This window comes from Aphelocoma coerulescens, chromosome 15 (genome assembly GCF_041296385.1).
Source record: "Aphelocoma coerulescens isolate FSJ_1873_10779 chromosome 15, UR_Acoe_1.0, whole genome shotgun sequence".
Classification (NCBI taxonomy): domain Eukaryota; kingdom Metazoa; phylum Chordata; class Aves; order Passeriformes; family Corvidae; genus Aphelocoma; species Aphelocoma coerulescens.
In genome coordinates, this window is record NC_091029.1 from 7,782,527 (window position 1) to 7,794,738 (window position 12,212).

At 36.8% G+C, this 12,212-nt stretch overlaps 1 protein-coding gene across 2 annotated transcripts in view; it reads left to right on the forward strand.

Moving 5' to 3' along the window:
• TXNRD2 (thioredoxin reductase 2) overlaps nucleotides 1-11,503 on the forward strand; it is a 33,383-nt gene extending 21,880 nt beyond the window's left edge. For both annotated transcript variants that reach the window (XM_069030648.1, XM_069030649.1), the window contains exons 13-17: nucleotides 3,070-3,165; nucleotides 3,382-3,474; nucleotides 4,243-4,314; nucleotides 6,096-6,193; nucleotides 8,443-11,503. In XM_069030648.1, the coding sequence (XP_068886749.1) occupies nucleotides 3,070-3,165; nucleotides 3,382-3,474; nucleotides 4,243-4,314; nucleotides 6,096-6,193; nucleotides 8,443-8,566 (483 nt within the window). In that variant the 3' untranslated portion in view covers nucleotides 8,567-11,503. The remainder of the gene's footprint in view (nucleotides 1-3,069; nucleotides 3,166-3,381; nucleotides 3,475-4,242; nucleotides 4,315-6,095; nucleotides 6,194-8,442) is intronic.
• Nucleotides 11,504-12,212: the final 709 nt, after the last annotated feature.

Below are 12,212 nucleotides of genomic sequence, written 5' to 3' on the forward strand. Positions count from 1 at the left end.
TTCCACTTGCTAAGCAATGAAATTTATTTTATTTGAGTACTAAAATTAGTTTAGTCTTTTTTTTTTAAAGCAGAATTAATTTAGATAATAAATTTCATTGGCATGGGAACCAGCACTGAAAGAAATTTCTGTGTTGGTGCACATCTCATTAACACACACACAAGAATCAAGTGCATCCTGCTAAGAACCACAAAGCTGCAGAGCTTGGTTGTGGTACTTTCTGGGTGTGACCTACCAAAAGAGCACAGGAAGGGCAATCTTGTTTCCTGAGAGCGAGCATCAATGATCCCTAAGAATCATTACAGGAATTATTTTTTCCTTCAGTGTTCCTGCTCAGGATTTCTCTTTGCTCTGCTTTGTCCCTGTCAGAGTTTCTTTGCTACCATAAAGTGCTTCTGCTCAAATTTTGCAAGTAGTTCCCAAGCCCTCCTCCCTCCTTTACCACTCCACGCTGAATAAACACTAAATTGCTACCAAAAAGCAAGAACTACTTTTTTGGTTTGAATTCAGTGCCCTGGCTGGAAGGGGAGTGAGAGAGGGGGCAGGTGTTTCCTGATTGCTCAGAGTGACTGTTTTCATTTGGAAGTCATACCCAGCCGGTACGAATGGGAAACTATGTGTGCATGAGTGTCTTGTTGCCCCCCGTATGACAAATGGAATCCTAATGTTACCCAAGATGTTCATATGGAAAAAAGGGGAAAAAAAATCTTCCAGATGTCAGTCAGTTTGTGTACCCTCAAAAAACATTTTTTGTGTTTTGACAAAATATTATTTTCAACTGACAGGTGAAATTGCATTTCAGCATTTTCATTTTCTGTACTCAGGAAGAGGAAGATCAAGCTGGAATTTTAGTTTGAATCTTTTTTTTCAGTGCCGATATAAACCCTCTATGTTAAAATACTTCCTCCAGTAGTGTTCTTGTTGAAAAGCATGGCACACACTCTAAAGACATTTTCTCAGAAGGAGGTTTATCACGTGGTCAGGCCACTCTACATCTGTCATATTTCAAAGGGTGTTACAACAAAGATGTGTAGAGAAAGTGGAATGTACAGTATGTTGCTTTGAATAGAAATGAGACCAAAAGGAGTTGTGTTAGAACAAATACACATTACTTCAAAGCTTTTTAAACTCTCTTAGGACCATCACAGTTAAATGTATAATCCATTGGAGGATTCTTATGAGCAATTTGTATCCATAATTATCAGCAGAGTAGTTCTACACATGACTGCAAAGTGAATGTTCATTTCAAATATTTACCAAGGAAGGTCTTTAAGTCATTGTTTATGAGGAATTGGGCTTTATCTGCGTGGATGTTTTAGTAATTAGTTGGGTTTTATGGAATGCATGGCAGTGCTTTCACAATTTTATCTCTCGTTCCAATCATCTATTCATTTCTGGAATGCCAAAACAACATACATTTCCTGCTACAGAAATGATTGGCAGACATGTTTCAGGCAAATGTGTATAAGAAAAAACAAATTTCATCTGGTAAATTACATTTACACACTTGAACATCAAAATGAAAAATTGTGACTTGACACAATGTGATGTTAGAAGGAAAAAGGGGTAGACTTGCAGTTTTGTGATTTGTCATGAACTGTGGAGGAAAAATAGATTAGATTAGTCTTCATTAACAATTAGAATTGTGATTTCTGTTATCAGGTTAGATATAATGTTTCAGATTGCTTTTTGCAATGGAACTTTTAAGTGGTTATTAGTACAGATTAAAGTCTAGATGCCTATTAATATGTAGATAATTTATATGGTATGTGTACTGAAGAAAATGGTAGCTAAAACCATGTACAGCGTCTATCTACCAGTGTAGAAAAAAAGATAAGCTGGTAAAGAAGAATGGATTCCAGTAAATGCTAAAAAACTTCAGGATAATGAAAAAGAAGTGAAAAGCTTTGAATGTGTGTGGTGGGGAATCCTTATTTTATTTTCTGCTGAGAACTGATTTTGAGAGCTTATTGAATGACTGCCTCCAAGTGGGGCTTTGCAGGAGTGTGACAAGTGTGGTATTTAAATAGGACCTGTGTGAATCAAAACTTCACACATTTTATAAAGCATTCCATGTTGTCCCACAAAGGTGTTTCTCAGTTATGGCTTTCTTATGTCTCCACATCATTCCTTCTGGATTTGTGACCTCTTTTCTCATGTCAGACAAGCATTTTGATGATATGTATTGGATGAACTCTTAATCAATGGGGCTTTTTTACTAGATTTATGAATTTTGTTTGGTCTCATTAACTTATATGTACTATTATGCCTTGGACTTGAAAATATTCTCCTGTAAATGCCTTACTTCAATTTGCAAAAACTTTCAAGTTCTTTAAAACTGGCTCTGCAGTTCTGATGCTCCAGTGGTAGTGTGCCAGCACTCAGAATTAGGGTTCTGGCACATCCATAGCCCTGTTTGGATATAGAAAGTAGCCAGGACTCATGGTTTGAACTGGAGCACATCCTGGTCATATCCTGCTATCGTTCCATTTCTCACTTGCAGGAGGTTTGCATTTGCCAATAGCAGTCCCTTTCAAGCCCCTCTGTAATAGCAGAGCCTGAGACTGGGACCAGCTCACCCCATAGGTCAGGACCAGCACAGAAGTCAGTAATAGTGTCCACAAATAGCTAGGTTTTGTGCCTGTGTTCTGTAAAAATGTGTCAGGCAATAATTTTTTTTAAAGGTCTGATATTATAAAAACACCGTTGCTTTAAACTAGGCTCTTCCTGCTTTAAAAAGACACTCTAAAAAATGTCTTCATGGCTTACTTTGGAGAGAAGGGGGGAAGTGAAAAGTTAGCACATGAATATATGCTGCTTTTCAAGAGGTGACATGATAAGATATAAAGATTTGACATATTTGTGACATTTTCCCTCCATTAAGACAGATAGTAAACTCAGACTTCAAGGCATGTTTGGACAGAAATTATTATTGCTTCTTCTATTTGGAGCCCTGGCTACCAGGCTGGAATTCCAAAGATTTGGCCTTCCTCTGACCATTGTCCCAGGAGAAATCTTTGGATGCCGCTTCTCTTTTAGTTCAAACAAAGCTTTGTGCTCTTTTCTTAGGGCCGTCCTGAATTAACACCCACAGCAATAGCTGCAGGAAAACTGCTGGCTCAGCGTCTTTTCGGCCAGTCTTCAGAACTGATGGACTATGACAATGTGAGTTGTTTTGTCTCTTTTCACTAAGAAAAATCTTTGGCTTTTTTCTTGTAAAGAATTTTTAAGGAATTGTGTTTTATCACCTGGAATCCAGCTTTGACAGCAGCCAAAGTGGAGGTGTGTGCCCGAGCTGCACCCCTCAGTCATGCACAAGTGTCTGACAGGCAGCTGCTTCACATGGTTCAACAGTAACACCTTCTGCTTCCTCCTGAGCAGGTGCCTACCACAGTCTTCACTCCCTTGGAATATGGGTGTGTTGGACTGTCAGAAGAAGCAGCTGTGCAATGTCACGGATCAGATAATATTGAGGTATGAAAACATCTTTAATTTTCTAGTTGGTGTCAGAGTTGCCCTGTGGAAAGGCAGAATTTTCACTGCTGTATCAGGTAAAACTTTTGGTCCCCAAAATACTGTGTTTACAGTTAGGGAGTTGGTGTCTCCAGAAGTGCTCAGAATTTTGGTAGTATTGCAGCAGGTCACAATGGAAACTGTTACCTATTGGGTTTAAAATTGCTGATAGGGTGTGACAGCTTTAGAGTAGCTGCCATTTTAGCAAGTTACATTGTGCAGCATCATTAAATAATGGTTATGTTGCTTTCAACAAGTCACCCTTGAAAAGATATGTTGCGTTACTCGTACTTGCCCCAGGGAAAATCATTAATGAAAAAATAAGAATTTACTATTCAGAATGCAAAAATTACAGTTTGGGTTTTGTTGTGGGACACATTATTATAGATATGAAAAGATCCTTGGATTTGATATTTTCAGTAAACAAGGCATTGAACCTTTGGGAGAAGCTTAAAAATGCTAGTTTTTTTCCTTTAATTTGTCCGAGTAGCATTATTTGTGAAGTTTTTTTCAGTTTTGTTTTTAATCTAATGATTTTCTGAGAAAGGTTTGTGTTAAGCTCTTACTGTGCTTTCCGTATTTTTCTTTAAAATAATGAACAGGTTATAAATAAATCAGTTTTTGTATAACGGTATAAGTATGTAGTAACAATAGTTATTATAATAATAAATAGCAAGTTTTGATACAATAGGACTCTCTAACACAAAATGTTATTGTTTTTCCTACCAGGTGTACCATGCATATTACAAACCTTTAGAGTTTACAGTGGCTGAAAGAGATACAACTCAATGCTATGTGAAAGTGAGTTTTGTGAGCTTTTAACTTGCTTTTAACTTAAAACAGGGGATATGATACAGCCAGCTTTAAAGAGGACTGTTTGGCAAAAAAACATCTCAAGATGGATATTTTCTTGGTGACAGACATCTCAAAATTGCTATACAGATATAAGCATTTTTCAGAACTGACATTCTGCTGATTAATACCATATTTGAACTGCTTTTAAGATCCTAAGAAATATTTTAAATTCTATAGAGATCAATCTCTGCTTTTCCCAGCAAAGTTCTTAACTGGTTACATGTAATACTTATATTAGCACCTCTTGCCAAAAGTATGATACCTTCAAAAAATTAAGCATAAGGCTTACAAAACTACATTAACTAGTCAGTCTCTACTCATGAAAACAAAAAAGCTCCTGGTTTAGACCAAAGTGTCAGACCTGAAAAGTGCCTTCTGCAGCAATCCAGTTGCTTCGGTGTTGGAAAGGTTTTTGATACTCTTGCCCATGGTAGAGAATCTTAGATAAGATGAAGTGTAGCGTTGGTAGAGTATATAGCAATTTTCTTTTTCTTTCTTTTCTCCTCAACATCAAGGAACAGTCTTTTTTGCATAAATAAGTCCATCAATTATATTATATGACATTATATTGTTATTGTTAGGTAAGGAATGTCCATTGTCAATAATTGCAATCAGTTTTTCTGGCTGTATTTTGTCACATCTGAATTATGTAAGTGCTTGCCTTAAGTGTCCTAAGTACAAGTGTAACTAAAGTGATGATGTTCCACTTTATGTATTCCCTTTGAATTATGTCAATTAGAGTAAATATTTAAGGGTGAAGTAGTAATAGCGTAACAGTTGTTGGATGATATTTAATATAGTCCTTACTAAACTCTCAAAACGTATAAACAAACATGTAACTTGAGTGTTTCAAACTCTATTGCAAGAATTTTTCCTTTAAAACTCCTTAATATTTAAAGTCCCATATCAGGATTGCTGCAGTTCCTGGCATTCCTGATGAAAGAATGTAAGCTTTTACTGAATAGCAGAACTTAGTAGGTTAGTGATAATTTAATGCTTGATGGGAGGATGCAGGGAGAGACTGACTTTCTTTTCATAATTATAAAGATGGTGTCCTTACAGGAACTAAAAAGTTTTCATTAAGTCCTGTACTAAAAGTTAAGTGTGCAATGACTCAGGCTCTCCCAGATACTTATTAACCTTCATCTTTGGCTGCTTCTGAGGCTCGACTCCTTTTTAGGTGTGTGGTAAATGTATCTCACCAAACATGCTGCTGTAAGTGTTGACTGACTGAGTCACAAAGGCACAAAATATCCTGTAATTAGAAGTGGTCATCTGTGAGAATACAGCTGATAGTGGTAGTGGTCATCTGTGAAAGAACAGCTGATGAAAACAACTACACAGGCTTGGAGAAGTGCTGAGGTGGCCACTCAGTGGAAAAGAGCACTGGTCTGGTCACCAGACTACAGAAAGTACTTAGAGGGTTTCATACAAATGGCAAACAACAAAGTATTCAACACATTCAATTAGAAATTATTGTTGTCAGTGGCTCCCTCAAGTCTGAAAGAAATACACTAATAAAGCTTCAATTCAGGAAAGTGCTTAAGGACAGTAAGAGTAAGAGCTATTCAAGTCAGTAAGACTTAAGCAAGTGCATAAGTTTTTGGCACACTGGAAATAAGCAGCTGAACTAGGATCTTGGGGCACTCCAGTTTCATTTAATTCATCTTCATGCCTTATCTTTAAGTGTTCTGAGAAAAGATCTCTATGTGATGTATTGTTTTCAGATGGTGTGCTTACGAGAGAGGGAGCAACGAATACTTGGCCTTCATTTCATTGGACCAAATGCAGGCGAAGTTATTCAAGGATTTGCTCTTGGAATCAAGTAAGTACAAAAGAATGTCTCTAGCTTCTAAAGCCTGCTTCTTAAGTTATTGTAAGATTATAAAAGATAACTGCCTAGTTTTGGCAACACTATAAAGAATGCATGCTTTTTGTTACTTTTATAGAGTATTGCACATATTTTCACTGAAAATACTGCAGTTCTTCATTAAGATGTACTGGATTTAGTTAGTGTAATACTGGATATAGTTAGGGAACAACTGAGGAAAATATATTATTATTTGATATAGTTAAAGCAAAAACCAGAATTGTGCATTAACTTAGTAATGTTAGTTTTTTCCGTGTAGCTTCTTTTGCATTCTGTGCACAGGATAGGAAATCACCATACAGTTTTGCAAGCTACTTCTTTAAAAAGACATCTGTGCTTTTGAGAAAAACCTTTCTTTACAAGCATTTCCTTTCCTAATCTCATCTTTAAATTTGCACAGCCATGGCTTCTTGAAAGTTCAGGAAGGATTTGCATGAATTCTTATATTTCTGGGGTAAAAACTAAATATAATATAGTAAAAAAGAAACTTCTGTAGGATGATGGGAGATGGAAGGTACTTTTGTTTGAAGCAATCTGATAATTGCAATAAAAACTTATCTTTTGTGATCTGATCTTAAGATTGTGCTCAAATATTAATATAGAAGTCCTCCATCTGAAGGAATAAGGAGTGATTCTCGGTCCTCTCTGGTTAAATGGAAAATTCCTGCTATGCTTCTTGTGTGCTACAATTATTTCTTACTTGTTTTTTAATTTCCCTTTCTTATTGCTGATTCACATCTCCAGAAATGTTGATTCCTATATTTACCTTACAAAATTATAGTTTTTAACTCCCTCTTCAAAGAAAGTAGTCTGGGACACAATAAATCATTGCCAGTTGTGGTGTCAGTTCATTTTCCTAAATTTGATCACCATTTTACTGCAGTTTTAGTCTTACAGTTGTGAGTGACTATTATAAATGAAAAGCAGAAAGGATTAAGAAGGCAGGACCGCAAGTATCATGTGAGGAATATCTTGAAAATCACTGATTGCAGTGTACCCTCAGTACACATTTTCAACATGTGTTTGTAGTCCATTAATTGCCAGTGGTGTAGATTCTAGAACTACATTTTTTAGGATGTCATTGTTTTGAAGTTTTATCCAAAATAACCATTGAAAAGGAAGCACATGAAACTGGAGTGCTTTTCTGCCTTGCTTGAGGGAAATGAAAACTTTAGCCACAGTAAGAGGTTTTCAGCAGGTCAGATTCTTGTATTAGTTTCTATTGCATTGCACAAATCCAGAGCTTTCAGTGTGGAACCCCCACTATAAAAGCTGCTCTTCTCCTTTTGTCAAATATTAGGTCTTGCTTCAGCCTCTCCAAAGGATGATTTTTCATCTTATTTCCCCACCTAGCATTCCAGTAACATCTGTGGTCAGCAAAGATCTTTTGCTTGTCAGTGCTTTTTTGGATGTAAGAGGAGGCACCAGAAGGCATCTATGGCTCCTTTCCCTGTATTTTGTAGAGGGAGAGAACATTATTCCATAGAGAACTTGAAATAATTCTTAAATTTAGGGCCATTTCAGCTATTCTTACAGCATGACCTGCCAGGAATAGCAGTTCAAAAGAAAGTCATCAAGTCTTAAGAATGTTACTGGGCAAGTAATGGAATTAAGCAAGTGGGATTGTAGCACAAGGGGGTTTTAGTGGGTTTTGGTTGGTTAGTTGGTTGGTTGTTTTTTTCAAATGAGAGACTTTTTTTCCTCTGCTTATAACTTTGGTATGTTCACTGTAAGCATCAGAGACTTTAGGTTCATGGAAGAATATGCTGGTATTACTTCCTTCAGCAGATTCTTTCCAGCAGTTCTAATTAAGTTTTTCTTCCTCTGTGTGTATGTGTGCATTTTTTTCCATCTGGAGTTAGTGAAACACACATGTATGTACAAGAAAAGCTGAAGGTTGCAGTTTTGTCATATGTTTTTGCCACAGGCTCAGTTGTGACTTGGGGTAAATTGCTTAATTCTCTCTGTCTCAACTCTTACGACAATTCTTTCCTACCTCAGTGTTGTGAAGCTGGGCGTCTACGTGTTGTGTAAGTGCCTGAGAAATAATAGACAGCAGTGTTTGAAGAGCAAATGCAACTCCTCTACCCGATAAAATGGACAAGAGCAGAATTACTTTGATGTTTTAAGCACTTTCTAGCTGCTTCAGGTGAATAGCATTTGACTTTGTGGGTCTTTCTTTTTTTGTTGTTTTTTTTTGGTAGATGTGGTGCTACATATCCTCAGCTGATGAAGACAGTTGGCATTCACCCTACCTGTGCTGAAGAAGTTACCAAGTTGCACATTACAAAGCGTTCTGGCTTGGATGCAACAGTCACAGGCTGCTGAGGTTAAATACCATCCCTGGAAAGAATGAAAAAAAGTGCAAAAACGTATTTGTAAAGAAAAGGGGCACTTAGAGTTGAAACAGCTTTAATGGTTCATGTTACGGGAATCTTTCTCATTCTCCTTGAAGACAGCTTTTTCTCACAGCCAAAAAATTTTCCTTGCACCATCACAGTTCTAAAACCAACATAGTCCTGCTGCAACAAATGTCTCTTTCAAAGTGCCTAAAGCTCTTCTCTTGCTGGGAGCTAGGGATAATCACAGTATTTTATATAGAAATATAACTAAAGCTCATGACATCTGAGACTATCTACAAATGAAGCAGTTGTCATTTGGGTTGCCCTGTTGGCATGACTGACTGCCAGCAGAATAGTCTAAAATGCTGAGAATCAGACAGGGCATCCCTTAGAAGTTTGGTGGGATGCTTTGTCCTGCATGCTTGGATTGCTCATTACTGATTCTGGGTAAGCAGTCATCTTTGGGTTTCTTTCCTTTAAAAGGTAATGTGTAAAGGAATTTAATAGAAAATCACCTGAAGCCATACTGCTGCTGGAAGAATCACAATGGATTAATCAGCAGCAGCCTGGTAACATTGTTGTGGTGAGGACCGAGAATGAATGATCTCAGAGGTGCTAAAGGAAGTGTTGGATTTTATTGGGGTGCCTCTGCCTACTCCTGAAATTTTTAATTCAGCTCAGTCCAAACTAAATTGATGCATCTCACAAATTACTGCTTGAACAGTGTATATTGAGCTGACAAGTAGAGTAAAACCCACTAATGATCCACCTTATGCAGCATTTTCTGTTTTATAGAATGCAGAAATATGGCTGAAGCTGAAGTATTTTCTTGGTTTGTTTTTAAGACTTTCTTGCTGATGAGCTGGAGACTATATCTGAATTGACTTATGTCTGGCTTTAATAAAACACATTGCTGAAGGGAACTACATTAAACACTGATCCAGAGAAGAAATGGTCCTGCTCTGAGCAAAGATATAAAATAATCATCTGCAACTTTTTTTTTTTTTCTTTTTTTTTCCCCCGTACTGGCCCGAGTAAGAAAGCATTACCCTGTTGCACATTCCTGCTGATTTTCGGGATCTCCAGAAGGGGGAGGTGCTGGCTCATCTGTGGCAGGAAAGGAACAAATCTGAGTGAAGCTTCTTGGGCAGAACCCTGTTAAGGAGGTAGCCTGACAAAGGCAAACACAAACCAAACTGCACTGAATTTCAATCCCAATCTCAGTTGCAATATTTTGATGTGCACAGTCAGAGTTTCTTGCACCCTTTACAGCAGAATAGTGCACATTGGAAGAGACCAGCCTGAGATGAAACAAAATATATCCTTTTTGCAGTTAATTGATATCAGTGTTTGATGTGTGGAATTTGTTATTTTCATTCCAAACTTGTTGCAGTTTTGAAGAATAGTCTGATGATCATGTATATATCTGCTATTTTAATTTGATTGGTATTTCACTGCTGCAGCAACACAGACAAATGGTTTGTTTATATGAAGTGTGAAATCATTTTTACCATGAGAATTATACCTGTCTGAGAAACTATTAGAAAAAAAGGGATCAAAACTTCCTTGTAAAATAGGATGTAACAGCATTTATCAAACTCTCATTGATATGAGAATATTAAATTTTCAAATATTTGTTTTAACTTAATAACAAAAGAAATCCTAAATGTTTTCTCTACAAACTTTCCTGATTTTTTTCGGTCCAGGTTTCTGGTCCATAAAATAGGAAGGAGTGATACAGTTTGGCTCTTAAGTGGCATTCCCTATCAGATCTGCTGATGCCATTTTTCATCTGTGAAGTCATCCATAAGTTTGTAGTTGACAAGAAATATTTGGATTGGAAGTGTAGTTGAAACAATGCCTGAATTTTGCAGCTGCCTTTAGAGGAAATGATGAAAACTTTGTATCTATAAAAATAGGTGCATACCTGCACATTCAGAAGTTTGTTTCCTTTAATAAAGGTCCTTATGACTATGATGCAGCAAAAACCCTTGCTAGATTTTCCCCAGCTGCTTACAAAAAAAGAGTTCATAGTAAATTAGGGTTTCTTAAAATGTTTTACTTAATATTTCAAAATACAGAGGTACAGTCTAAGAGAGATTTTGCTGTGAGAAACAGCTCACCTCTGACAAAACTTTAAAGTGTATTGCCTGCAAGATTTTCTTTCTAGTGTTTACCTATTATAGTTCCTTTTGTTTCTCACAAATGAAAGCATTGGTGTTTAACCATGTAAAATCTGCTTCTCTTCTCTGCCCTACCAATGTGTCCAGCAGACAGAGTTGTTTGTCCCTACAGACAAATCAGTGGAAAGATGAGTAAATTTCATTCATCATAAAGTTCAAATTAATTATTTGGGACAGCAAATAGAGTGATCTCAAGGAAATGTGTCCTCAGTGTATATAGAGTGTGAAACTAAGGCATGTCATCATTTTCAGAAGAAACAGAACTGTCTTGGTTTTAGAATTGCTGAGTGGCCTGCATGAAATTGTTCCGGTCTCTTCAACAGCAGCCTGGTTCTGTTCCTCATTTAGTGGAAAATTCTGTTGCCCCCTGAAGTAAAACTAAACATACCATCACACCTACATAATAATGTCAGAATCAACAGCAAGACAGAATAATGACACATACTGTGATTGTGCTTTTTTTCCTGAAGAATTCACCAGGGATGGTGCTTAAGAATTTTTTTAAAAGCCCGACTAATGTAAATTGAAACAACTGATCTGCATTGCAACTTACTGATTGCATGTGAAAATGTAAAAAAAAAAAATGTAGTCAGGCTTCTCAGGATGCCAGCTGATGAGGATTTGTTTGTCAAACCACACCATGGTGCAAACAAGTCTGAGCTTTGCTGGGTCCCTCATATCTGTGATCCCAATATTTATTGTGTTGTGAATTAAATAATGAATAAAGAATATTTTTTTCTAGTAAATGTGTGATTGTACTTGCTTAATTTTGTACATATGATTTCTGCTTACAATAGATACACTTTTTGATCTTAATGCTGTCTCTCTTGGTTGAAGTATGTGTTAAGGAAACAAAGAAGTAGACAGACTCAGACCTTTTATTAAGGAAATGTTGATACCTCTCTGTTTCTGTGTGTAAACTGAATAACCATTGAGATTTTTCCAGGCTGGATGGCCTCTTATTTTAAATTTAAATTAAGAGAACCAGTAGACTCGGTAAGTATGGTTTCAGATATTGCCTTGTCTATTCCACCTAATGAGGTCTAACAGGTATTTTCACTGTCTCTGCATGCTGACGGGCTTCTTGAAGTCTTGTCAAGAGTAAAATCCCTGAGTGCAGTCAGAGCATTATACAGGGCTAAAGTATTCTATGTGAGCTGTTCACTTTGGGGTTTAAACTAGAACACAGAGTGGAGAAAATGCATTGCAACAAAGCCTAGTAGTAGCTATGGGTACTGCTAGGTAAAAATATTAGAAAATTAATAGAAAAATGACTAGCAAAACATATTTAGAACTCTGAGAAACTTCTCTGTCAGAAAAGTAAGGGACTACTTTGTTCAATTCATCTCAATTTTCTTTTATAACTTTAAATCCACTGTTTTGATGAGAAATTCCCATTAAGTCAGGTGATCAGGTTCTAACTAATTAGGATAGCTAGTAACAGTGGCT